The 27,004-nt window shown below is 32.6% G+C and overlaps 8 protein-coding genes and 1 long non-coding RNA gene across 16 annotated transcripts; 5 read left to right on the top strand and 4 right to left on the bottom strand.

Annotated features, from left to right (window-relative positions):
• Window positions 1-1,386: 1,386 nt before the first annotated feature.
• On the top strand, window positions 1,387-2,242 carry LOC108973213 (40S ribosomal protein S24). 2 transcript variants are annotated; one of them, XM_018940284.1, is made up of 2 exons: window positions 1,387-1,491; window positions 1,718-2,242. In XM_018940284.1, the coding sequence occupies exon 2, from the start codon at window positions 1,730-1,732 to the stop codon at window positions 2,123-2,125; it is 396 nt and encodes a 131-aa protein (XP_018795829.1). In that variant the 5' UTR covers window positions 1,387-1,491; window positions 1,718-1,729; the 3' UTR covers window positions 2,126-2,242. The 2 variants fall into 2 exon arrangements, with proteins under 2 accessions (XP_018795829.1, XP_018795828.1); XM_018940283.1 differs by lacking the exon at window positions 1,387-1,491 and adding an exon at window positions 1,630-1,654.
• A 787-nt stretch (window positions 2,243-3,029) lies between these two features.
• LOC108973218 (probable ATP-dependent RNA helicase Dbp45A) lies at window positions 3,030-5,151 on the top strand. The gene is made up of 7 exons (XM_018940289.1): window positions 3,030-3,181; window positions 3,256-3,449; window positions 3,506-3,853; window positions 3,921-4,087; window positions 4,216-4,574; window positions 4,638-4,791; window positions 4,879-5,151. Exons 1-7 carry the CDS (start codon window positions 3,106-3,108, stop codon window positions 5,060-5,062), a joined length of 1,482 nt encoding a protein of 493 aa, XP_018795834.1. The 5' UTR covers window positions 3,030-3,105; the 3' UTR covers window positions 5,063-5,151.
• A 121-nt stretch (window positions 5,152-5,272) lies between these two features.
• On the bottom strand, window positions 5,273-11,358 carry LOC108973310 (NAD kinase 2, mitochondrial). 7 transcript variants are annotated; one of them, XM_018940514.1, is made up of 9 exons: window positions 11,057-11,358; window positions 10,612-10,762; window positions 8,473-8,767; window positions 7,602-7,830; window positions 7,334-7,540; window positions 7,141-7,277; window positions 6,760-6,902; window positions 6,569-6,694; window positions 5,273-5,645 (listed from the first exon to the last, which is right to left on the bottom strand). In XM_018940514.1, the coding sequence occupies exons 2-9, from the start codon at window positions 10,649-10,651 to the stop codon at window positions 5,503-5,505; spliced, it is 1,320 nt and encodes a 439-aa protein (XP_018796059.1). In that variant the 5' UTR covers window positions 10,652-10,762; window positions 11,057-11,358; the 3' UTR covers window positions 5,273-5,502. The 7 variants fall into 7 exon arrangements, with proteins under 7 accessions (XP_018796059.1, XP_018796056.1, XP_018796055.1 ...); XM_018940511.1 differs by having other exon boundaries at window positions 7,602-7,842; window positions 11,033-11,357; XM_018940510.1 differs by having other exon boundaries at window positions 7,602-7,842; window positions 11,057-11,357.
• On the top strand, window positions 5,687-6,559 carry LOC108973313. The gene is made up of 4 exons (XM_018940518.1): window positions 5,687-5,804; window positions 5,862-5,976; window positions 6,058-6,185; window positions 6,242-6,559. Exons 1-4 carry the CDS (start codon window positions 5,745-5,747, stop codon window positions 6,464-6,466), a joined length of 528 nt encoding a protein of 175 aa, XP_018796063.1. The 5' UTR covers window positions 5,687-5,744; the 3' UTR covers window positions 6,467-6,559.
• A 239-nt stretch (window positions 11,359-11,597) lies between the features above and the next one.
• On the bottom strand, window positions 11,598-13,641 carry LOC108973312 (uncharacterized protein DDB_G0287625-like). Its single transcript, XM_018940517.1, has 4 exons — window positions 13,397-13,641; window positions 12,592-13,342; window positions 11,900-12,245; window positions 11,598-11,840 (listed from the first exon to the last, which is right to left on the bottom strand). Exons 1-4 carry the CDS (start codon window positions 13,434-13,436, stop codon window positions 11,718-11,720), a joined length of 1,260 nt encoding a protein of 419 aa, XP_018796062.1. The 5' UTR covers window positions 13,437-13,641; the 3' UTR covers window positions 11,598-11,717.
• A 600-nt stretch (window positions 13,642-14,241) lies between these two features.
• Window positions 14,242-15,774, top strand: LOC108973222. The gene is made up of 5 exons (XR_001993713.1): window positions 14,242-14,354; window positions 14,734-14,781; window positions 15,021-15,095; window positions 15,273-15,362; window positions 15,609-15,774. It is a non-coding gene; the product is annotated as an uncharacterized LOC108973222 (long non-coding RNA).
• Window positions 15,775-17,830: 2,056 nt separating this feature from the next.
• LOC108973215 (cytoplasmic tRNA 2-thiolation protein 1) lies at window positions 17,831-19,168 on the bottom strand. The gene is made up of 3 exons (XM_018940286.1): window positions 19,068-19,168; window positions 18,907-19,001; window positions 17,831-18,842 (listed from the first exon to the last, which is right to left on the bottom strand). Exons 2-3 carry the CDS (start codon window positions 18,952-18,954, stop codon window positions 17,859-17,861), a joined length of 1,032 nt encoding a protein of 343 aa, XP_018795831.1. The 5' UTR covers window positions 18,955-19,001; window positions 19,068-19,168; the 3' UTR covers window positions 17,831-17,858.
• A 636-nt stretch (window positions 19,169-19,804) lies between these two features.
• Window positions 19,805-22,050, top strand: LOC108973204 (5'-AMP-activated protein kinase subunit beta-1). The gene is made up of 3 exons (XM_018940272.1): window positions 19,805-20,766; window positions 21,360-21,590; window positions 21,659-22,050. The coding sequence occupies exons 1-3, from the start codon at window positions 20,122-20,124 to the stop codon at window positions 21,803-21,805; spliced, it is 1,023 nt and encodes a 340-aa protein (XP_018795817.1). The 5' UTR covers window positions 19,805-20,121; the 3' UTR covers window positions 21,806-22,050.
• Window positions 22,051-24,425: 2,375 nt separating this feature from the next.
• LOC108973340 (ribonucleoside-diphosphate reductase subunit M2) lies at window positions 24,426-26,692 on the bottom strand. The gene is made up of 4 exons (XM_018940559.1): window positions 26,481-26,692; window positions 26,172-26,399; window positions 24,754-25,482; window positions 24,426-24,693 (listed from the first exon to the last, which is right to left on the bottom strand). Exons 1-4 carry the CDS (start codon window positions 26,535-26,537, stop codon window positions 24,541-24,543), a joined length of 1,167 nt encoding a protein of 388 aa, XP_018796104.1. The 5' UTR covers window positions 26,538-26,692; the 3' UTR covers window positions 24,426-24,540.
• Window positions 26,693-27,004: the final 312 nt, after the last annotated feature.

The following is a 27,004-nucleotide window of genomic DNA, read 5'->3' as shown; positions in this document are numbered from 1 at the left end:
TTAAAAAGAAAGAAAATATGTAAAATTTCAAAATCTAAATACATTCAATGTATATAAAAATTATTGCTTTTGGTCCAACTAAAGCTCGAGAACTGCTGGACCGATTTAGCTAATTTTAGTCCTAAATTTTTTGTGGAAGTTTGAAAGGATAATATATATGGAAATGCTCAGATCCTTTTGTTTTTCCTCTGATGTGTCGTCGAAGTGCTCCTGTGATCCTGGAACGAGAGGCATTCCACTATGATCCGACAATAGATTATTGTGCCAAGAAACAATTGGGAAATTAAAATAATCTTTACCTTCGGGCGTCAGAAAACCATCATATTTTTTTACGCATCAAATAACAAAACATAAAATACATATATTTTATCAGAAAACTTTAAACAGACTGTATCATTACTTTGTGTCTGTCAATATCAAATTGAAACTTTATGAATAGCCAATATTTCAAGAAAACTCTGTTTTGTAAGTAAGCAAAATCATGTGTAATTAATCGAAAATAACAATAATATCTAATCCATACCGAGATTTGCTTTATTAATTACGGAATCATCTTGTTTGTCTTAATTTTATTTTATACAATAATTTAAGTATTTTATTTATCGATTGATGCAGTACAAAGTCTACCGGGTCAGCTAGTTGACTATAAATACTACTTTGAAATTACATTATTTAATAAGTATGCTTTCAACTTTGCATGAATTCATAAAAATTCGCTACGGAAATTGATATCAATAAATATATAATATAAACCTGTGTAAATATACATATGTACATATAATATTAAAAGTGCTAACATACATCTGTAATAGCTACGTACATGTACATATGTATGTATATACAGAGAATAAAAAACAATGAGAAGGTGCAAATCGAATATCCTACGATGCTCAATTTGACGGCTAACTAAAAAAGTTCAAAGGGGAAATTCACCATATTCGCTGCCATTTAGCAGATACATACATGTGTAAAAGAAGACTGTTTATATACAGATGAACGTCCACGAAACAAAAAAATTTATTGTTGTATGTTCTCTGGCTCAGCTTAGCAGTTAAAAAATCTCCTTCCGACCTAGCAGCAGTGAAATCCGCCCATGATGGTTTGTATCAAGGTAGTACGCAATTAAATCTTCTCTATAAGTTCTCTTAAAGCGTGTGAATTGTCAAAATCTAACAACAACGATGTACGGATTTCACCGCTTTTAAGTTACATTATTTTATTTTTGATAATAATTTTTTGTAAATGAATTAGACACTTTCACTTTAAATAAATGTACGATATTTTTTAAGTTAAATGTGAGCAATATCATTTAGTTAGAATTTTCTCATTTTCTAATCATCCCTACACAAATAACACCTCTGTAATTGGAATTGTGAATTTGACATTTCAGATCTGCCAACTTGACGCTAAAATAAAAAGCATTTCTTCCTTTCCTAAAAAATCGTGTCTGTGTTAAAGACGTGTTTAAATACTTTTTAAGTGTTTTCACAGGTAACATTTTGATTAACTCACAGTAAATGCCTGCGAAATGTGACCGCTACTTCTGCTTCTCGTATTGAATGTTTGTTCTCCGAAGGAAGCATATTTCTGTGTCTTAAATACACGTGTGTTTCTAGTCATATAGTACTAACAAATGTCAAGCGAGACACATTTTGTGAGGTTATGCTACTGTAGATATATGAATAATAGACCTGATATATGATTTCATCTCTTTTAGTACATCTTCAAAATGTCTGGTACCACCGCAACTATTCGCACCCGCAAGTTCATGACCAATCGGCTATTAGCTCGTAAACAAATGGTTTGCGATGTTCTGCATCCTGGATTGGCTTCAGTCAACAAAAAGGACATCCGTGAGAAATTGGCTGCTATGTACAAAGTAACTCCCGATGTCTGCTTCGTTTTCGGTTTTCGTACCAATTTTGGTGGTGGCCGTTCAACTGGGTTCGCGCTTATTTACGATACTTTGGATTATGCCAAGAAATTTGAACCTAAGTACCGTTTGGCTCGTCATGGACTATTCGAACAGAAGAAGCAGACCCGTAAACAACGCAAGGAACGCCGCAACAGAATGAAAAAGGTGCGAGGTACTGCGAAGTCCAAGATTGGATCCGGCAAAAAGTAAATGCTCCACGAAAGTAAAAATTAGAGTTATATTCTGACATTCTTCAATATTTGTTGGTGTATTAAACTTTTTTAAAATACAAAGTAAAAATAAAATTAATTTTTATTTTGAAATAGAGGTACTATCAGTTTTTATTGGTAATGGAATAAACGTATACGCATTTCGTAATTTTTCATGCATAAATAAGTAAATATCAACTAAACGAACGATTATACCAAAATTGAAGCAAACGCAAATGGTTAGTACCAATATGCACTTAGGAAGTACTTGTACATATATGTATGTATGTGAGTATAAGTATTTACGTACAATAAAATAACTATTACTGAAAACAGTATTCACATCAACTTAATTAGCAATTATGTTTAACATTGAATGAATTAAGTTTATTTCACTTGTTTACAGAACTGTTTATGTTTTTGTTTGTTTTCACAGTTTTTCAACTTGCATACTCGCATTCTATAATATATAGCGCCATCGTTAGTCGGGTGTCGCAATCTAGTCTCATATCATTCTTGATTTTGATATTGTCTGTCACACTCTTTTAGCGTTTATCTAGACCATGTTTTGGACTTCAAAGCGGGAAATCCAAAAAGCGTATAGTTTCGATGGTCTGAACCATATGCAGAGGGGCATTAAATGATTGAAATTTCCCAAGTATAGTTAGTCTCTAAACATGTTGGTCGCTGACTACCAGAAATTTCATAATTAATGTTAACGCGATGTGAAATATGCTCATCTCTTTATGCTCTTCTACGGGAATTTTTATCGTTCTCTAGTTATTCTACCAAATTCCGAAATATGGTAAGTTAATGGCAAGCTGGAATTTAAGCAGGTGAAGACGAGTTGTTATGAAAAATGTAATAAACGTTTCCCACCACTGTGGGGAAATGCGAACAAATGTTCAAAAGTTTTTAAATCCATGCGGACCAGCAGCTGTTGCATATAGTTGGTCAGTTGTTTACATTTTGGTCCGAAAAATGCAGAAAAAGGAAGTAAGTCCATTTGCCACGTTAGGCTTAAGGCCTTGGTTAACAAAACAAATTCAAAAATTGGGTTAGTAATATGTAACAATATTATATACACTATGTATGAACGACGAATTATTGAATACAATAATTATCTTTCAGGACTTAAAACGGCCACACCAATTCAGCAGAACTGCATTCCAACAATACTTGCCGGCCGCGACTGCATTGGAGCTGCTAAAACGGGATCTGGTAAAACATTTGCATTTGCATTGCCGATTCTCGAAAGACTGAGTGAAGAACCGACCAGTCATTTCGCGTTAGTGTTAACACCAACGCACGAGCTTGCTTATCAAGTACATTTCCTGGTTAAGCATGGGAGCATTATTTCAAACAAATCTTTTAATCCTAGATTTCGGAGCAATTCTTAGTTGCAGGGCAACCGATGGGGGTGCGCGTATGCGTAGTCTCTGGAGGTACTGATCAAATGATAGAGAGTCAGAAGCTTACACAACGCCCGCACATAATTGTTGCCATGCCTGGACGGCTAGCTGACCACTTAAGTGGGTGCAATACTTTTTCCTTTGATAATCTTAAATATTTAGTTGTTGACGAGGCGGATCGTATGCTAAATGGGGATTTCGATGAAAGTATGGCCATAATCGAAAGTTGTTTACCAAAAAAACGACAAAATCTCTTCTTCTCAGCTACAATGAGAGATTTTATTAAGGAATCGAGTATATTTCCCATCGCGAAAGAAGTATGTACTTATTTATTTTATTTTTTGTTACATTTTATTAATTTCTAAAATGTACAAACATATTTAGTGTTTTGAATGGTCAGAAGAGTGCGAAATTGCAACGGTGGATACACTTGATCAACGTTACATTTTATGTGCAGATTATGATCGGGATATGGTCTTGATAGAGGCGCTTAGAAAATATCGAGAAGAAAATGAAAACGCAAATGCAATAATTTTCACTAACACAAAAAAGTAAAACAAATATATTATTATCTATTTACACTCGTTAGAAAATGTAAAAATTTAACAAAACAATTATTTTAATTTCGTTATATTATATATTCTATATCCAATTTAATTTATTATTTCAATTTATGAAGATACTGTCAGTTGCTGTGTATGACTCTAAACCACATGGGTATAGATAACGTTTGCTTACATGGTTTTATGCGTCAAAAGGAGAGAGTCACCGCTTTAAATCGTTTTAAATCTAATTATGTACGTACACTGATTGCTACTGACGTCGCTGCACGTGGTTTGGATATACCAAGTGTACATTTGGTAATTAATCATCGCTTACCGCGTACACCAAAAGAATATATACATCGCGTTGGTCGTACCGCCCGTGCTGGACGTAAAGGATTAGCAATATCTATACTTCGATTTCCACGTGACTTGGAATTGCTCGGTGAAATTGAAACAAAAATTAATACGAAATTGACAGAGCATCCAATCGATCGTAAATATTGAACCAATTTTTCTTGTTTGCCTTTCTAATAATCTTTTACTATTTGGAATCTAGAACGAATGGTGGAGCGAATTTTTATGCAAGTCAATGTAACACGACGTGAGTCAGAAATACATCTAGATAACAACGATTTTGAAGAACGCGCTCAGAATTATAGGCGTAAACAATGGATTTTGGAAGGCAAAGATCCTGATGTAATGGAAGAATCGTAAGTATATCGGTTTTTTATATAAACTACATCTTAATTTTATATGGTTCTAATATTTAAACGTGCATGCACCGTCTATGTTTCAAGTTTTCGTAAAAATCAGCGAGATAAATTTTGTGAGTTACGACGGCAACGGAAAGAACGCCGAAAGGAATGGTCTGAAAAAGAAGAAAAATTTACACAAGATGAACGTTTCAAAGCAATCGATGTTAACAGATTTGAAAAACGTAAAAAGGCGAAAACAGGAAGTGGTAATAATGGCACCATTTGAAACTAACACTGGAAGTTCTGTTAAACAAAAAAAAAATTAAATTCAGATACCAAGTCAAAAATTAAAATTAAGCGTAATCCAAGAGCAAATGTAAAACATATTAAAAATAAAATAAAAAAATAACCAAAATTTTCATAAAAAAAAGAATAGTAATTAAAAAACGGCGTTTCCATGTACAAGATATTTGTACATACATATATAAAATTAATATCTGTATATGCAAATTTATTTGTTTATTTTCAACAATATAAATAAATGAATATGCACTAGGCAGACACACTTTACATTCATAGTAGATATGCACTTAAATCTATTATCTAATAATCTAAATACATACACATTTGTATAATTATTATAGTTTTACATACGTACATATATACAATATTATTCAACATCATAATATTTATGCCTTATGCTAAAAATATAAATTTCGATTTAATCTAAGGATATGGTAAGTAATGAATCTTCTGGGTATACTTCCAACAACGCCTTCGCCCCATCATTGAATGGATATGATATGCTACCATCAATAACAAGATCTGAAAAAATAATAAATCGTTAGCAGATTTATTATATTTGACACCTGAAATGATATTTTAATCACTTAAAAAATTTTACAAAATATAAGAAACGATTGAGAAATATGTGAAAATAAGTGTCAACTGTCTGAATAACTAAAAACATGTTAGATAAACAACAAGAGAAGCAGTCATCATTTACTAAATGCAAATCGCTTTTTAGGGTAAGCAAACTCGTAAATGCGATTATATGTATGTATGTATTTAATAATTTCGTGCAGGATCCTAGTTTGCTATTTGAATTTCAAACCGAAACAGTAAAACTGCTTGTGTACAACTTCGCCATTGTATTGCTGATTGCAAATCAAGATGTTGGCTGGAACTATAAATTCAATGGTATATTGTGGCTCAACTCTCAGCAAACGAATTTAAAAATTGCATTTTTATGTAAAACGAATCATTTATGAATAATTGTAGGGAATGAAATAGCAAATCGATTTGGTCAAGAACTGATCGAGCCGACTATTTTATCGAAATTTGGGTTCTGTTTTCGATTGTTGACAATCATATTAAACACATTGGCCGTCAATGTCATCATTTATCCGGTAGGATATTGAAAGTAAAATATTTTCGCCTATAGTGTTTAAAATTTCTCTTATAGAAACGGAATAATCGCACATTTCTACTGCCATGTATACTTTGGAATTTTTATAGTATTACTTCAGTGGCAGAAAACATTATGGAAATTATATGGACCATGTACCTACTGGAGGTGCCTTTTCACTTATTCGTTACCATTTCAATGGTTGGTATATTTATGATTTGTTTACAAAGTAAATTAACTCTGCAAGTGTTACGTTTCTACGAGTATTTAAATTATGTATAGTAGGTATGTTTAGCGGTTGTCATGGATATATAGGAATTGTAAAATGATATATGTATGTAACATTAAAAAATTGAAATATCATGGCTATAAATATGCACTTACTAGCATCAATACAACGGGACTTCACAAATAAGCTGTTTACAAATTTGCGTGCTTTAAAGTTCCTTGGACTGGGCCAAACTCCCACACATATTTGCTCACGGATCGAATAACACAAGCGTGGATCATCTGAATCAAAATCATGTTTCCGCTAAGGATTAGTATGTAATGTAGATATTTGTAGATGTTATTACCTGGACTGAAACGTAAATTTTGATTGTACTGAGTAGCGATTTCGTCTGAATCAAAAATTGGCTTTGGTTTAGCATAGACGGGGTCAGGAATTGGTAATATGCTTAATAGGTCCTCTACTTGTTGGGATGTAATGCGATTTATGCTGAAATATGGGAAAGAAATAGATCTTAAGATATAAACTATAGCTCCTTTATTAAAAACAAAACACATTCAGTGATCACGGTTCGTTAAACACGAAGAATGTTTAAGCTACTGTAACCAATAAAGAGAAGAAATTTCATTTGCAACCTGCCTTCAAGGGAATCGTAACATTTAAGTTTTAACAGGATAACATCTGTTACGGGAAATCCTAATAAAATCTATACATTATACGCATTTACCTTGTGTGCCATGAAGTTGATCCTGTGCCAGTACTTACACATAACCCCGAACATTTTGTTTTATTATCTACGTTCTCGTGATTGATAACTAATTGCAAATGGGATACACGCGCCGAAAGTTGCTCCCCAATGAACACCTGCAATAAAAAAAGTTAATCCCATATATTTTAATGTTATATAAATTCTTAGTAACCTCGTTTAGCGCCAAATATGGCAAAACTCTTTTCATTTTGGCCTTATAACGTAACGACCAAACTTTGCTCAAATATTCTGGTTCAGTTTTCTCTTGCTCCATTTTGGTTACCGTGTGTCGATATAAGTCGGTGGATTCGGGTATTTTGCCATTACTGCCTAATATAGATGTACGGATGCGAGTTCGATACATCCATTGAAAATCACCCTGTCAAATAAAATTCATCCAAGCAATTAAAAACTGTAAAAAAAGTTTTAAATTTACCTACGCTTTTTATTTTGAATACCGCATCTGCTGTATTTTCTGTATAATGTTTTGGCAACATTAATCGTCCTTCTGATCTTTGGGGATCTGAATTAAAGCCAACAATTGGGGTTTTCTGTTGACTTTGAGCAAAAAGTGGACTTGCCCGTCCCGCTGCTAGCAAAAACGTTCCATCACCGCCTACCGGTACAATCAAATCAGCCCATTTCATGATCTCTTTGCTTAGAGAGCTTCTAAATTCGACTCTAATTTTAGTAAATTCAAACATTCATCAATCATTCAAACAGATGCAAACACATATGTATGTATGTAGGTATGTATATATGGGGATAATTTAAAAATTATGAAATCTGCTAAAAATAATCTTGCAAATTAATAAATTAAATATGTAATGAATTTATCGGTACGGAATGCAGTATAGGACCAGTTATTGTCAAACTGCAACCATGGATCATGGATTTTTTCATGGATTAATTTCTCTATATAGTGATAGTTCTTCGAACCAAATACAGTCAATGAGTTATGATTTGCAAGTACAGTCGACGCACACAAACCACTATTTTTAAAATGTTTCCAATTTCTGGAAGTTTTTGCTCTATATATTGTATACATATATATATATATAAAGCTATAAGTAATTGAATGCAGATGGCGTAACATTAAAAACTAACATATAGAAATACATTGAGGATTTCCCTATAGCTCAATTATCAATAGCAATAAACAATTCAAATACGCTGAACATTTTTAGGAACATTTAATTAGTGACGGTTCTAGTGTATTAAGTGTAAATGGTTTCTCTAAATATATTAATATGAAAGATGTCGGCGAGAAAATGCAACAATCAGACCTACATGGTATGTATATGCAATTACCTATTAGCCACCTTCACTTCACAGCCCACATTAAGAAAACTTTGCACCACATTTCTTTCAAAGTCCTTATGTAAATTGTGTAGGTACATGAGCATTTCAAAGTCAGTGCCACGATCGCGCAACTTCTTCTCCAATTGTTCTCGGCTGAGCTGTGGATAGCGCATCTGTTCGAATTCATATCGAGAAAACTTGGTAATGATTAATGCACGTTGTAATTTAAATTGGGTTGATGGAAATTTAGCCATACTCCCGTTGCCCTTGTTATAGCTGCTTATTTTACGCCACATGCGATATTCTAAAAGAATTAAAACATACATACATTGTGATGCATTTACTGATATCGGACAATAATTCAAAGAAATAAAACTGAATAACGGGTAAGTTGACCTGAACGAACGAATTTATAGATTATTGAGGATGTTTTCAAAATTCTTATAGTACAAAACGCTACATTTAGTTTGGGCAAATTGCTTAGTTTTAAAGAAACAGGATCAGATGGGACTTAAAGCTATACATATCGGGTAAACTCAGAGTTTACTCAACCAAATCTGATTTACAAGGTTATATTCATTCGTACAGTTAACTCTCCACCGTATAAATCATTCAATAGGGAATATGGGATGTCTTTAATAAAGGGCTATATTACTTGTAATAAAACGTCAAAAAATTATGAAATCGGTCCAAATCCATAGAACCAGTTTGATTTTATGTTGTTGTTGTGTGGCAAAATCCGGGTCAGTTTCGGTTACGTAGACCCGACCGTCGCAGCAAAATTTAAGAAGAATGTTTTGCTTAATATTGCTAATTTGTACCAAAAAATTAGCAAAACTTTCGCAAAGGGGAGATGTTATTGGCGAAGTCTCTTGTTCTCGGCCCAGACCGACTCTTGGTTGAAACGCCAAAGAAGATATGAAAATATTTGATTTTCACTTTTCCACTCTAGCACATATAATAAATGAATGTTATGTGAAGTTATCTGACTGCACTAAAAATTAAATAGTGGGATGAACCTTGAAAGTATACCATTAAATTGTATTTTAAAGGAATTTGTATAACACCTGGCCGATTTTGATTCGCGTGTGGTTTGTACTGCAGTTAGTGAAAAATCGTCAATTAGGATAGAAGAATTAGACGAATTACTTAATGCTAAGTAAAACATAATCAATTTGACTTCAAAATAAAAATTTAAAAATAACCATTTGACGGGAAAATATTTTCTGGTATATTTACCGAAATATAAGAACTAAAGTTCGACGGAAATTTGAAATTCACTATACAACATTTTAAACTAAAAATATATTTTCACGCTATTTTATAAGGAAACTGATTAATTAGAGATAGTTAGAAATAAGAAAAATGTATCATTAATTATTTAAAGTTAATTAGAAATAACGAAAAAGGTTATTAGTCTAAATATAATAAAAAAAAGAATCAGCCATTGGGACTAGAATACGAATATCCCATATCTGGGACTGGAAAAGATATTGATCGATTTTTATAAGAGATATCTGCAATTGTATATACGGAAAGACTTTTTCGACTACCCAATATGTATATATACATGCTTAGATAGGATTAGATACTGCACAAATATAATTAGTAGTATATTTTTATTGTATTTGCTCACATCCGACTCTACATAAGCTATACAAATATTTTATACCTAATTATATTTTTAATCTTTTTAACTGATTAGTGCCCATGGCTCTGTCAGTTCAATAGTTGATAAGGTTTTAATTTCTTCAAAGATTAGTTTTCAAGTTTTGCTTTATTTCCTTTTCGGATTGTTCTTCTTTCAAAATAAATGTCTTATCAACAAACTTATCCCTCTTAAATATTTGTAAAACATTATACCTATGTATACATATGTTCTATAAAAATTGGTATTGCACAGTGTGAACCAATATTCACTTGTGTTTGGATCTTTTTATCTCTGCCTTAGAAGGTCATAGATTATTATTTTCTTTTTATAGAATTGTATTCTCACGAATTTGACAAGTTTGCAACAATAAGCTCAATAAATATATAACAAAACTTAAATTATTAAATATTATTTTTAATTTTAAAAACAAATAATACATATAAAACAATTAAAATAATTAATTTTACTAAACAAATAGTATATTTATATATACTTACCTTTTGCAATTTGACGAGTCATTGTTTTTGATTTCAACATTTTTGTCACCTATTTTCTTGTATTTTTTGCTATCCAACAGTTTCGTTTCTCCCAATGTTAATTACTATAGACCACTCCAAAGCAAAGAATGAATCCAGTTAGGCTTTTATACTATAGGATAAAGTTTTTATTATTTAGTTTCAAGTGCATTTTTTCTACACTTTCATTAAGGTCGATTAAAGTCTATGAGTATAATAAACACAACAAATTTTCGGCATTAAGTTAAGTAATTACATATAAAAATATATTTGTATTCACTACTTCTTTTTAAATAGCTGCCGAGAGAATATATGTTCTATGTATACTCGTTATGTATGTATAATCATATACAAATTATGTATATTTACTGGATTTATTATAAGGGAAGGGTTTTAAAATTACTTAATTTCAATACAACAATTTTACATTCTTTTGGTGCCCATCTATATGTGTATTATATTTGCAACACTAAAATTGAAAATTAATGTTTACTTTCAATTCATTACACCGGTTATCTCAAAAAAATATTCTCGCTTTGACTTATCGGACATCACTGATTTTACAATACTCTAGTTTATGTTACATATGTCAATATTTTATTTAGCTACGTCAACCATTATAATTTGATTATCTCTGTTGAACACGCTGCATTTCAAAGTATTAGTAACAAAGATAATTAATAGTCGAGTCGTCCAATTTATTGATAAAAGGGGCATATATTTGTTAAACTAAAATTACAATTGCTTCTTCTTTCCACACATTGCGATCACAATAAAACCATATTTTCAAAAGTCGCCCCTTTTATTCGCGACTCATCGTCCTCTAAAAATGTAAAATAAGGTAGCATTACCAAAGACTATACAAAAGAAATCAATAACGATACGAATATCAAAATGTTCCAATTGATTTTTTCACAAATACATCTATGAAATTCAACTTTAATTTTATAATCCATTTAAAACATAAAATAAAAATCCATAACAAAAGCAGAAAATAGAGAACTTATAAAAACCTCATTTCAGTATAAAAAAGTAAATGTGGCCAATTTTTTTAATAGATAGATGTTAAGTTTCTTCTAACTATATGTTTAGCCAAACCTATAGTTAAGTGTTACTCCACTTGAATTCGGTGTAACTTTGCAATTATCAATTCCTGAACCGTCGGAGCTTACGACCTCACCACTGGGACATTTGTAAAGTAAGGATTTACCCTAGAAAACAAAAAAAAAAAAATTTTATTTTAAAAACAATAATAATAGCAATAAAATACCTGTAACTCGTGAATTTCTTTTTGAATTTGCATATCGTATATCGGTTTGTGAACTATTTGTTGTTGGCCGGACTGAAATAACTCCAACAATTTCCCAGCCCACATTGCCATGGTATCAGCTTTCAAATTACTGTCATTGACGCCTAGCAAAGCTTTTATATCAATTTGTGCATGGTTTGCAGGTGGTTTCAAAACTTGTTGTGGATTGGTTTGTACTACTCCTGTTGTTACCCGTCCAGTAATACTTGGACATTCAATTGTCAGATCACGAACAGGGCCGACCTGTTTATTAAGGTAAACTGAATTGTTACTGTTGATTTGCTCCAGTACATTTTTGATTCTTTTACTACAAAACAAAGTGTTAAAATAAATTAAAAATCACAGAAAGGTCCTATATTTAGAACTTAAGCCATAATTGCATGAAATCTTGAAAATATAAGTTATCTAGATATGTATGTTCCGCGTAAGCTCAAAAATATTAATTTTAAATATATTTTTAATTAGCTTAATTCTTATTTTATATTTAAAGATGACTGGAAATGCAGAACCTAAACGATAATTTGATTTCATATTTATTTAGTTTGGGGGTAAAATGTTTAACGCCCGATTAAACCTAAGCTGACCGTTATTAGTTTTGATTATTTAAATTTATTTGACACTAAAAATGTGACTTTTAGTAAACATTTACGTACTTCAAATTATCTTCATTGTTTCGTTGATTAAAACGATGAATACGTCCATTATGATTAATAGGTAAAATATTTCCATTATATACTCCACTACCACTTCCTCCGTTACGATTCTTACTCCAAATCTTATTTTGACTTTCATTATTCATATAATTGTTTCTTCGATTGCTGCATCCATCTTTTTTGCCCCTACCGACATTCTGATTTTTATACCATCGCCGACGAAATTGTCCACTGCCTCCTAAAAACGACATTGCACTTTGTCGTATTTCCGTAGTGGAATTAGACTGGGTGGTTTTTTGTATAACGTTTCTTTCATTATCAGTATGATAACATTGCTCACCCCCTTTAATAGTACTGCGGTCAATTATTTTACTGTTTTGAAGCAGTTCGCGTAAATCATTGGGATTCTTTACTTTCTTGTTTGCTTCACTCGATAACTGCAATTCTGGATCATTGAACATCTCATCAAATTCATCCTTCATATAATCCAGATCAATATAATTGGTTTCGCAACTTGGACCTCGCCAAATGCCAAATGTCTTATTTAATTTACCACTAGAACTCACAGGAGCCCTTTCATCAGTTACTGATTGGAAATTTTTACTCATAACCTCACCATAATCGTTAGCATCATTGCTTATTTTAGAATTTCGACTTTCAGCTTCAAAGTTATTCGAAGTGTTGATACCTGCTCGTGTGCTTTTTTTATCAATACTGTGTAAACTATTTTTCCTTGTTGCAATATATTCATCTAAATTATATTATTTTATTAACATTGGGTTTTTCAAAACAAACGCATTTTTACCTAACGACATATCCATAAAATTTTCCACATTGGAAGCCATCGTAAAATTAGATTTTGTCAGTTGTGAAAATCTGCTGTCAATTAATATCAAATTTCTTAAGAGGCATTAACACCTCCTACTACTCTTCTCATAAATCAAACGTTTAAGAAAAGAGATGTTAATCAAAACTCGATTAGATGGTATAGTCTAACTTAGATAGCTTAAAGAATAATAGAAAACAAGTAGAATATTGTTACCAAACAGAGCTACTGCACAGTTACCAATACCGTTATTATTCATATGATGACATGCTGCCATCACTTTTATATCGCTAAATTTTTTTTTTTACTAATTTCACTTATCCCAATTCTTCCAAAAAATATTTTTTTTTTTTATTTTCAAGAAAGCTTTTATTTTGTACAACTATTGTACAATGCGAAAAGTATTGCACGTGTAGTATTCCCTCGGTATCCATCAGTCATCAAAATAAATCGCAATCCAAATTTCACAATAAATATTGAACGAGAGGCAGGCCCCATTGTCATGACAAAGACCACACAAAAGCCGTAATAATGAAGACATATTGCCACGGAGTTATAGATAAATCGTCCACCTTATAACACACCCTCAATATAATACAATATGCACTTATCTTTATTTCTAATTCCTACAACTTAACGCATTATTGATTAAAATATAAGCAGAACTTTGTACTTATACCTCAATTTTTCCTTACACGGCAGCACTCTTGTCTGCTGCACAATCCGGCAACCTTTATATTAAATATTTCTTTTTAATTAATTGCAGGCAAAAAATTGTGGTAACCATGCCTTTAAATATTATACACTAGATGTCGCGCTTATTTTAGTAAGTAGTTCGCTTCCTGATGCTTTAATTAGTTTTTGGATTTCGATCTAAATGAGAACACGTGCAATGGTGGTTTGGAAATATTTGTCTTCTAACATTGAAAAAGTTCGGGTGAGTAGTAGAATAAATGTATTATTTGAAGGCAAGATTTATATACCTTTGGTGGAGTATTTGTTCTTTTCATCAAAGGACAAACGTTTTGCCAAAGGAAAAAAGCTGTTGCTCTGGAAACTTCAAAAGTATAATTGAATGCACAAGTTGCAGCTACAATTTAATGTACATTAAAATAAATGGCAGTTTAATATAACTATAATGTGATCTATATTTACGTGTTGCATTGTGGAACATTCAATGACTCGCCATGTGGTTGGTTTGTATGATAATATGAGCCATGTGGTCTAGAAACATTGCAACACGTGCCTTTTTAAGAATTGTGTTAGTAAGCTTTTATCTATTTGTATGATAAAGACTCACTGATTTATTTTTTCAGTCTACAGCTGGATGATGAAAATGTCTAGTTCAGTACGGGATAATGCTTGTAAGTACATAATATCGATTAATTGAGTATATAAGTTAGTCGAGTACAGAGTCGCTGGTTTGAAGAAAAATTACACTTACTAGTGCTTTTTATTTACTCGCAAAGAAACTTTCTTCACCCAAGCATAATCCAAATTTGACTGTAAATTTGCGATGCATATTTTTTTTGTGAAGCAAACATTTCTGTATATTGATTCTTAATCATATTTTGAAACTAACAAAGATATCTTAATGTTTCAGTTTGGAAAAGATCAACATTTGGAGACTAACTGAAACTACACGGGAGTATGGAATTCAACTTGAGAATTTTTATAAGTAAATTAAAAAAGTAGTTATTTAAATTGTAAACATGGCACTGATGATAAAAAATATTTTCTTTTCTGACATCTCTTATGAATCAATGTGATTTCATTTGTTTTACTGATCGATTTCAAATAACTTTTATAATTATAAAAGTAAAGCATTTTGTAAGAACTGTATTCTCTTTTCTAGGATGATGAAAGTCTGGTGAAAAGACCATTCCTCATATTTATATATTCGTTGTTGGAAAAATCAGCGAGAGAATTAAAAAATCTCCAAGAGGTAAAAAGTTGTGGATTTAGCATCAATATACAATATTTCACTGTGATGATATTATAAACCATTCACAGACAACCATAAAATGGTACAACCTTGAATGAACTGTTTCAATATTTTTTTGAAATAAGTTTGTTCTGTTGTGCCATGTATGGATAATGGTTATAAAATGGCACTGACTTTCATATTTAGGTTCAAATTTATATATGTATATATATACCTCGATTTAACTTTTTTTTTATTTAATTTTAGAAACTACCATATGGATCAAATGTTAGCTTCTGGCGTAGTTTATACTACTAAAAAAAATTGGATCTGTTGGTATAACCAGGATATTGAAGACCGAGATGAGCATTTATTAGTATATGAATAAACAAAAGTGTATTGCATTCAATAAAATAACAAATATATGCAGCAATTACTTTAAACCTAACAAAAATTTTTTTTGTATTTAGGAAACACCAGACAGTAATAGTTATTTCCCTTATGAATTTTGATACGTTAAACTTGTGATGGGCGGAGTGCCCTATTAGTTTAAAAGCATTTTCAGGGAGTTTTTGAAATATAGGGCGTATACATACAGCTACGAGCTGTGAAATAATAGTGGGTGTTAGAGCTTTACATATCTGTGAGTTATGTAAAATGCCAAACAATTTTAACATCCATTGAAATGCAAAAGTGGATCATATTTTTCAGACTATGTTTATTACTAAAAATATTTAGATTTGAATATGTACAAGATATGTTCATTTACATGCTTATGTATGAAAATTGTTGGAAGCAGTAAAATAGTAGTAAAGTACGAAAAATCAAAAGAAGAAGCACTGAAAGATTTTTGCAAGTTTTGTCTATAGGAGATCTTATTACTTGGTAGCATGATCATGACTTTTGATAACTGCACTTCATCGCTTCTTCAGAGAATCTACGAGACTGTGGCATATTAAGGGTGGTACTATCTACCATGATTGCTGCACTACGGTCCACAACTCGTTGTTGTTTTTGGGTTTATCCTTCCACACGGCTTTCTTGACGTCTGCCCAACGGTTTTCAATAGGATAGAGGCCAGGCGATTGAGCTGACCTATCCATGACATCAATTCCATTGACCCGAAACCACTCCTTTGCCACCCTACTGGTATGCTTCGGGTCATTATTCTGCTAAAATATCTTTTTCAGCGGGATGTCTTCTTCAGCAAATGGTATCATAATATACTGYATTATATCCACGAATTTGTGTCGGTCCGTTATGCTAATAATCTTGTGAATTGGGCCTGTAAGAAAAATACACCAAACCATGAAATTCAAACCGCCAAGCTTCATAGTTTTTGTGCTGAATCTGGGGTCGTACTCTCTATTAGGGCAGCGTCTTAGATACTGACGGGACCCTTTACCGCCGTATAGAGTAACTTTTGACACGTCTGTCCACAAGATGTTGCGCCATTTCTCAATCGGTCCTTTGGCAAATTTAAGACAACTTGCTATATGATTTTTTTTAATAACGGTACTTATCGAGGACTACGGAGATATAAATTATGTTCATGTAAAAGTCTTCTCACTGTATGAACACCGTAGGCCACGTTCAGTTCACTCCGAATCTCTATAGCTGACATTCTAGGTTCTAGGTTCTAGTCCTGGCACATCTTACAACTATTGGTGTAAAATTCTCGGAAAGAATCCATATTGCTTTTTTCGTCTTTTTTTTTATAAATAATTGCATTGTGAGTCGTTGTGGCTTAACACCCAACAATTCTTTCCACTCCCTTGTAGGATTTATCGTTGTTTATGACAGAGTGAATCCATTTCCGTTTTTCTGCTTTTTACATTGAATAATAAATAAAAGATCAGGAAACTTACTTTTTGTTTGATAAAATTAAATTTTTTTAGTGAGAATTATCTGTTTGCAATCAGCTCACCGTTCAGTACTATTCTATTGCTCGCTCATAAAAACAGATATACCAATAAAATTGACTTTAAAAAAGTAACGGTAAGTGTTTCACACTTATTGTTATGTATAACAGGACCGTTTTACTTCAGAGAATATAACTAAAGTAATGATCGACGGCAATATTATAAAAGAAACAAAATTTAAAGCAAAACTCTCTTTGCCAATAGGCACTACTATTTCAATGCTAGCAACTGTAACTTCCGTCGCAGAACAGTAACATATATTTAGATATTGCTGATCTCTATAATTTACATACATATATAGCCCTCGACAATTATGTCTACATAACCGGAATTGTTGTTCTAACGGTATCTCAATCCCCGTTGGGATGGTAAGGGTTATCTGTGTTGTCGTCGACGTCATCTAACGGGAGGCCCAGGAAACGGAATTATTAATATTATCCGCCTAGGGCCTCAAATCGGTAGATTTCTGCTGCCACAACAACAATCACTTGCCTGCAGAGTAGATTTTACGGATTTAACTGTCGATGAATAGCTGTTTTTGTGTCATAATTATAAGATTAAACTAAATTAAAAGTATGTTTTGTTTTATTTAATATCAGAAATCATTTTTAACTAAATTGGCACGTTCCCTTAAAGCGAGTTCTTTATCTTGTTTCAATCTCATTCGATCTCCTTTAGATTTCTTCCCAATCCCTAACTTAGGGAGGCCTCTATTTAGTCCTTCTAATAAAATGCAAGCTTTACACGGTTGCTGAGATGATACGAATCCGCAGCGTTCACATATACCTCGAACTGGTTTTTTAACAGTATCTTTAAAAAGTAATTGCTCCCCAGAATGTATTATATCCATAATAACCGAGGGACGAACTCTTTCCAAATCTTTTAGGTATGCACGAGCATGTCCTCGGTATGCGTTGGGTGCGAAAACACACTCGGTTGAAAAGTACACCAATTTTTTAAAATGAGCATACATAACAATTTCCTTCTCATAAGTATATTTAAGAGGTTTGACGCGAGGAATCGTGTTCTCTCCCCCACCTGTTCTTATATCTGTGCAACGTCTTAAACGAGCGGTATCGCCACGCAAAATATTCATCAAAACGGTTTCTGCAATATCATCGGCATTATGTCCAGTTGCTATACTATCTACTTCAAGCTGTTTTGCTCCACGATCCAAAGCTTGTCGTCTAAAGACTCCACAAAAGGTGCAATTATTTGACCGTCCAATTTGTCCAACAATACGATCCATAGTCCAACCATACAGTTCATCATAAGAAAGAATTTTTAGAGGTATTTGATAGTCATCGCGATTTTTTTTAACTGTCTCAAGGCTGTCATCTCGGTACCCAGTTATGCCTTCATCGATGGATAAAAGAATTAATTGAAGACCATAATCATGGCGATCATTGAGTAATTTTAATACATAAGCTAAAACTGTTGAATCCTTTCCACCACTTGCGGCTACTGCAACTTTTTCTCCCTTTGTAAATAGTTTATTAGTTACTATAGTGTAGTGAATTTCTGCTTCAAAAGCGGCAAAAAAGCATTCTTTACATAGTGCGTCTGATGTTTTTGGGCGCTACATATATACACAAGAGATAATTAAACACAATTTCTAAGGCATTTTTGTTGACGATACTTACCTTTAGTACAGCATTTCGGCCACATTCCGTTTTACACTTAATCGGCATGTCTATATCTTATATATATATATACTTTAAAGCGATTCTTTTGTTCACTGAAATGTATAAAGATTTTTCTGAGTTTGTTTTGACAGTAGATATTATTCACACATGTTTCTTACTTGCTGTTTACACAAACAATAGTTATCTCGATAAACTTATCAGAAACAATATTTTTAATGAAGACAGTAAAATTAATACCCAGTCCCCTTTACATGAAAGCTTAACGCAATAGATACATTGGTAATGCGTTATCGCAGCAGATAATTTAAGATTGCTATTATGTCTTTCTAGCAATATTGCCAATGAAAACCGCGCATTGCTAATAATCATTGACCATTTATAATTATTGAATAATAGACGGTTATTTAAGTCTTAAAATATGTAATCTTACTTTTTCAAACAAATATATTTGTCAAAAATGTATATTTCTCACCAATTTATCCCTGAAATCTTGGGAAGGTATTCTAAAGTTTCCTCTAAAATGGCGTAGGACAGACATGTCTGCGATATATAAGAGCAAGCTTCAGATTTCACATTTAATTTTTGGTTCAAAACTGAAATAATTTGTGAGCTATATTTACTAATTTATGGGCACAAAATTAATTATTATCATATATGTATGTACATATGAATGATACAAATTATCATTAAAATATTAAATAGTTACAATGTGAATTATTTAGATAATTATCGCTGAACAAAATCACTATGCAGCCTTCAATGTAATATTGCTAGCGATACTAGTATCGATTACCTGTCGATATTAAAACCCTATTTACAGAGGTAAACAATAGAAAAACAAAACGACTAAACTATTCGTGCTGCATGTTCGTTTTTCACCTTTTTTTTTTTTGTACGAGTCAAAACAATATTTTTATTTTCGTACCAAATTCTTACATAAAGATATACATGTATTTATTTATTTATTTATGGAACCTAACGAAATTTACATAGTTTATGTGCAAATCATTAAAAGTGCAGTCGTATTTTATTAAATCGAACTCAAAAATAAACTAGAAATTGCCAATTAATTAAGAAGACTAGACTATACGTGCCAAAATATTTTGCGTGCAAGTTAATTAATAATTAGAAAAGATATAATTAAGCTTTTGCATAATTACGAATTATTTTTTATCATATCGCGAAACTTCATTTAACCAAGTGATACCAGTTATGGGCAATGCAGGCAGTAACAGTATGAGCCGTGAACGACATAAGTCAAGTGACCTTTCAACACCAAACTCTCCATTTCGAGAAATGTCTGGACGTGGTGATTCGATTTCAGCAACACCTGGGATGAGTGCAGTCGGTGACATCGGCGGCAATGGTGTTCAAACCTTTACTTTCGATAAAGACGTAGCAAATGACAAGAACGCACGCTCAGTCTTGCTCGGTGGTTCCTCGCAAGAAGACGAAGATCAGCCATATTACACGAAGCCCGTCGGTAGCAGAGCTACTATAGAAGCAAACACCACACCCACCCCTCGTAAACGCGCTAATACTGTTTCCGAAGGCAGTACTACCCTGCTTCATAGTAATTCCGGCAGCATAATGTCTATAAAAGATGCAACTACTGATTCTAATGACGACAAAGATGAAAGCTCCATAATAGAGCTACCTAGAAATTCGGGTTTGCCAACCGTATTGCGTTGGGATGGTGGTGGTAAAAATGTGATGATTTCAGGCACCTTTTCAAAATGGAAGCCAATACCTATGGCACGTAGCCATGGTAATTTCGTGGCAATTATTGACCTTCCAGAAGGCGATCATCAATACAAGTTTTGTGTAGATGGAGAATGGAAGCATGATCCCAAATTGGTACGCATAATTTAAAATATTAGAATCAGTCTACATTATTTTTGCATTGTGATAAATCAATATACCATACAATTTATAATCTTGTGAATGGCCTTGTCGCACACATGCATTTATATATATATATGTATAAATACATAAACGTATAACTAGATGTTTTGACTTGATTAATACGCAGTAAAAATGAAGTGATTTTGTATAATTTTAATATTACTTTTATACGCATGCCAATGGTGAAGAGTTAAGGCTGCAAAACACTAATTAATGGAGCTATATAATTAGTTCCCATATTTATTTAAGTTAACAGTGAAAAAGAAGTTTATGTGTATGTGGTTATTAATTTATACTCAATTTAGTGATTTACATTATCTTCAAAATGTCCCTGTGAATGTTTTAAAATGTTCCCTTTTCTGTTCTGAAAAACACATAGGTATGTATGTAAGTTTTGGCCAGTTATAATAGAAATAGACTCGCACACAAATTTGAGTATGAAAATATATATATACATACTAAGTAATAAGATCTCTTAAAATTCTGTTATTCCTGTACCTTAGCACAAAGCTTCAAAAATAAAATCAATTTCTTCAAATTTTCAGAAAAGTATCGAAAATGATGACGGCATTAAGAATAATTTAGTTTCAGTACGTCAGTCTGATTTTGAAGTGTTTCAGGCTCTTGCTAAAGATAGTGAAAATGCCCCAAACTACGCAGAAAAAGAATATTCGCAAGAAGTTCCTCAGCCTAAACCGTGGGAAAAAGTTTCTGGACCCCCCGTTTTGCCTCCGCATCTGCTCCAAGTAATACTCAACAAAGACACACCGCTCTCGGTAAGAATACATCATCTATATAAATCACATGCATGTATAATTACAAGCACTAATTACAAATATTTCAGTGTGAGCCGACCTTGCTTCCAGAACCTAATCATGTTATGCTTAATCATCTTTATGCATTATCTATAAAGGATGGCGTTATGGTATTGAGCGCTACGCATCGTTATCGAAAAAAATATGTTACCACTTTACTTTATAAGCCCATTTAAAATATTTACATAGTGGTTACAGAATCAAATTATGTTTATAGGAGTAAATATTGGGACAATATTTGCCAAAGCAAAGGGGAACTCATAAAGGATGATCACAACAGTTTGTTTGATTTTGTCTCAGTCAAAGGTATGCATACATTGTTTAAACAGTAGCTCTGTCCTACTTTATACTGTATTTCGATGGTTAAATTCTATCATAATATTATATCTTTAATTGTTACAATAAATATTGTCAACTATAATTGCAATTTTATTTCCGTTGAAGTAAAGCCTAGACGACCATAAGAGCAACCAAACCAATTTCCAAAATATCAACAGTTCTATAAGTACTCATTTTTATTTTTGCAATACTATCATATGTATTTGCAGAAATTTGTTATTATTGGCAGGGTAAAGGCATTTATCTAGTAGCATAAATATTTATTTATTTATGGCAAATGTTTTAAAATACAGTTGTATATACATATGAATATTTACCTTTAACTGAGTCTTTAGCAGTTGAAAGAATAGACTCAGTTACGAGTCGACTGAGCTTAAGGACGTTGAACTTATTTGTCTCTTCATTAGACCAAAATAAATGTATGACATCATTGATAACGTCCTTGGAATTAACTACTCGACTTTTAATTAATGACATGTCATCATTTGTCGTAGTACATATGTCAAATGGTTTAATGCAATAGCATCATCCTGATCCTTTTTTTTTGAGTGATTAAGAGGATTCTCTTGCAAAACCCTTGCACGGTGCACGAGTTGCAGATTTTTTCACCTAATTGCAACGGTACAACAACAAACACACGCAGAAAAATATTTACAAGGGCTGTCAAATAAATAAAATTGTAGCGATATTTAAAGATTTTATATTTTGCAGAAATCAAACAATTAACAGATTTTTTTATATTTATAATGAACTTTAATGAACCAAAAATGTACAATTTTGGTCGACCACTTTTTACCATTAATTACATAGAATATAGAATCGTTCGACCAGACTGCAGCTCATAGTGTGATTCCTTTCCAATCTCACTAAACACCAGGGATAATGGGATGCCCAACTTATTTCAGTGTGAGAGCGCCTCAAAATAAGCGTTTGTTATAACATTTTCCATTATGGCCAGATCGCACCAAATAAGAATTTTTGGACATTTTAAATTAAAATACCCAACATTTATTACGATTGCAAATTATTATATATTGGACTTTTAATATATGGCGAAACTACTTAATTACTTTTTTATGATTTTGTGGTATATTAAAACAACTGACTTACGATATTTCAATACTTAATAAGGTGCATTAAGCCTGTTAGTTCTCAATTAATAAATGTTTTTAATCATTTTTAATAGAAAATTTATTCTATTATGCATCAAATTACAAAACGTTTCATGATATATATTTAAATTTCCTATTTGTTTTGATTTTCATTGTTTTAAATTTTTATTAGCGATCTTGAACGGCGGCAATAAATTCCGCCGTTCACATACATTTTCGGTGTAATTTCAATCTGGTTGTTCCAGTCATTCTAATTGCAAAAGGTCAAAACCTACCCAATCCTGTCAACTGTCAAAGTTTACATTCTTATTCCCACAATGATACGTAATGCTCTCAAGTACCATTCAAGGAATAAACTATGTGAAAGCATGAAGTGACAGTAAGAGAAGTCAATTCCATTGTCAGATACAAAAGGCAGATTCCATTTGCGGCTGCTACAGAGGTATTGAAGTTATACGCTGTCGTGCGTGATTATGACTTGGGGGCCCCCTCCATAAAAAGTTCAGTTATTGCCTAGAACACATGTTGAACAAAGACTTTGATTCGCTTAAGGAAATTTTAATTGGTCTTCGACAAAATGGGGGAACATTTTATGGTCGGACGAATCAAAGATTGTTAAGTATTGCGGTAAAGGATCGCGTCGACCAGCGCCCAATTACCGAATATCAGCCGAAATATACAACAAAAACGGTAGAACATAGAGGTGTATGTATCATGGTTTCGGCGTGCTTTTCTTGGCAAGGTGTAGGACTCATTTATTAGATCAAGGAAAACATGACGATGATGCGTAGGTCGAAATACTCCAGAAACCATGCTGCCGTATGCCAGTAAAAAAATTCTGCTTGTTTGGACGTTCCAGCAGAACAACGATCCCAAGCACACAACTTAAGTTGCTCAAAGGTGGTTTGAGGAAACGAATGGCAAGGTAATGGAATGGCCGTCACAGTCCACTGACATCAACCTCATAGAAAATAGAAATTAGTGGACTGATGTCAAGGAGACAGTAACTCGATATAAGTCGACATCGACCACGCACCTATTGGAGGCTGTGAAGAACGTATAGGAGTCGAATTCCCAGCGAAAGATGCCAAAAACACGTTGACTCAATGCCACCACGCTGTGCTTCAATACTAAATAATAAAGGTCACGCAACTAAATACTAATTTCATAAAAAGACAATATCCAAATTGAAAAAAGTAAAAAAAAAAATTACTACCTTTTTGTTGAAATTTCGGATTTAATTTGTTACACTACTAAGTTTTTGGCCGCCGAAATTTCTCATAATTTTTTTGATATATTTATAATTTAATGAAATTAATTAAACAATGAATTTTTTTTTTGGTGATTTGTTTTACTTACTGTTAGGGCTTTTATTCCTCATTTATCAATTCTATCTTATCTTATCTTATGGTAAAAAATATTTTTTTTATAGCGATATCTTATAGTTATACAAGTCGTCTTTAGAAATCAGCGTCTAATGTAAAAACGTGATCCATACGATTAGCAGTTACACCCCATTTCTGGTATTCACCCACTTTCTTTTCAAAGAAGTTCGTTTTTCCGTCTAATGAAATAAGTTCCATGAAACTGAAAGGGTTCGGTGTGTTGTAGATCTGAAAAGATTATCAAAAAAATTATCACTACCTACTGCGACTGAATGGATATAATATTACCTTCCCCACTCCTAGCTCGACAAGCAAACGATCAGCCACAAATTCGATATAATCGGACATTAGTTTGCAATTCATACCGATTAGATTCACCGGCAAAGCGTCAGTTAAGAATTCCTGCTCAATTTTAACAGCTTCAGAAATTATTTCAACAATACGCTCATTACTTGGTTTTTGTATTAAATGTTGGAACATCAAACATGCGAAGTCACAATGAAGTCCCTCATCTCGTGAAATTAGTTCATTGGAAAATGTCAAGCCTGGCATTAAACCACGTTTCTTAAGCCAGAAGATCGAAGCAAAACTGCCACTGAAGAAAATACCTTCAACGGCAGCAAATGCAATTACACGTTCACCAAAGTTGGCCGACTTCGAAGAAATCCAAGCAAGCGCCCAATCTGCCTTACGCTTTACGGCAGGCATTGTCTCTATAGCATTGAATAAGCAATTCCTTTGTTTCGAGTCCTTAATATATGTATCAATTAATATGCTATACATTTCAGAATGCACATTCTCCATCGCAATTTGAAATCCATAGAAGCAACGTGCCTCTGTCACTTGGACTTCCTGGCAGAAGCGTTCAACTACATTTTCATTCACAATACCATCAGATGCGGCGAAAAAGGCTAACACGTGGGAAATAAAATGTCGTTCATTATCAGTGAGGCGTGCCCAATCATCCATATCTTTAGAAAGATCTACTTCCTCTACTGTCCAGAACGATGCTTCTGCCTGCAATATATAAATATGGCCCAATAAATAAGTTTGAATAAACAAATACATGTAAATAAGTTTGTGAGAACTAGCTTATATTATAACGATTAAAATTACAACACAGTTCCAGATAAAATTCAAGATATAAAAGGTAATAAAAAATAGCTTTATATAAAACTGAAGTTTTTTTTATTTTTCTTCCGAACTTATTGTAACGTTTTGCACACAACTTTTCGCAATAAAAATAGATTTACATAAATTTCGTAAAAAAAAAACAAATTGCGATAAGTACTTATCAAATAAAACGCGCGAGCGGGAATTATTTTGCGCCAACTCATATAGATGTTTTGCGCGCCAAATTATACGTGCTACATATGGTTTAGTATACCACAATGAGTTAAAGTTATGAATCATATCATGTATAAGTATTTGTTAATGATGAAAATTGCTCCCCCTTATTGTCTCAAATAAGAATGGTGCGAAACTGCACCTTTCTCTTGAAAATGAACATGTTTAAACATGCTCATCACGTCGACGTCAACACCGACTAAAAAATCTACCTCGAATTATATATGTACATACATACATATACATACACATTGTTGAAACAGCTGATAATTATAATCGATTTATACGTATTTTATTTAATATAAATTTATCTACTCGTCTATCCTAGATTTAAATTACATAAGTATGTACATACATACCTTCTTGTACATTTGCCATATATCTGGATACTCAATTGGCATGATTACGAAACGACGTGGATTTTCTTTCAGTAATGGTTCAATTGATGGGTCAAATGGTGCTGCAGGTTTATTAGCTAACATTACTTTTTCAACTGATGTTGAATCCTGCTGTTTGGAAGCTAAATTCTCATCACCGATCAACATTTGACGAATATTATTCACGTCTGTCAAAATTTTTCTAGGACTCTGTAAATAAACAATTAGAAATGAATACAAAACCAAAAAACAGATCATTTTATTTAGTTTCACATCCCAAATTTCTCTTACCTTCAGTGAAAATTTTTCCAGATTTTCTGTGATGTTTTCTTTACCAGAGAATGCCATTTTATATATATTTATTAATGTGGTAATGACTAATATAATACACTTGTAAAATTATTTCAATTGCAAAACACAGCCCGACTATACCACTAACACAATTTACTCTACGTCAGAAAACTATTTGAAGCCAAACTCATTGCCTACCTCCTCTTATATGGGATTCTCAAAGATTGCAGTCGACCGCAAGCAGATGCTACGTTTCGGCGGGAAATACTTTGTTGTTGCCCTCTGTACTTGTTTACGAATGTATGAGGGAGAAGGTGAATAAAAAGGCGAATTGTCATGTGCGGTGTAAAGGTGAAAATATACAGATGTCATATATATGAAATTGTAAAGTCTCCACAAAAAAATCGTTTGAAACTGTACGATATTTTACAGGTAAGAAATTACAAATGCTACAATACAATACAATACGCTTTCGTACTGCAAATTCAAAGTTTAAAATTTGATGGTCATTGTTTCTACATACA

The sequence above is a fragment of the Bactrocera latifrons genome, unplaced genomic scaffold (assembly GCF_001853355.1).
Source record: "Bactrocera latifrons isolate USDA-ARS-PBARC rearing strain unplaced genomic scaffold, ASM185335v1 scaffold_47, whole genome shotgun sequence".
In the NCBI taxonomy this organism is placed as follows: Eukaryota; Metazoa; Arthropoda; class Insecta; order Diptera; family Tephritidae; genus Bactrocera; species Bactrocera latifrons.
This window is presented reverse-complemented; position numbering and strand designations above follow the sequence as displayed.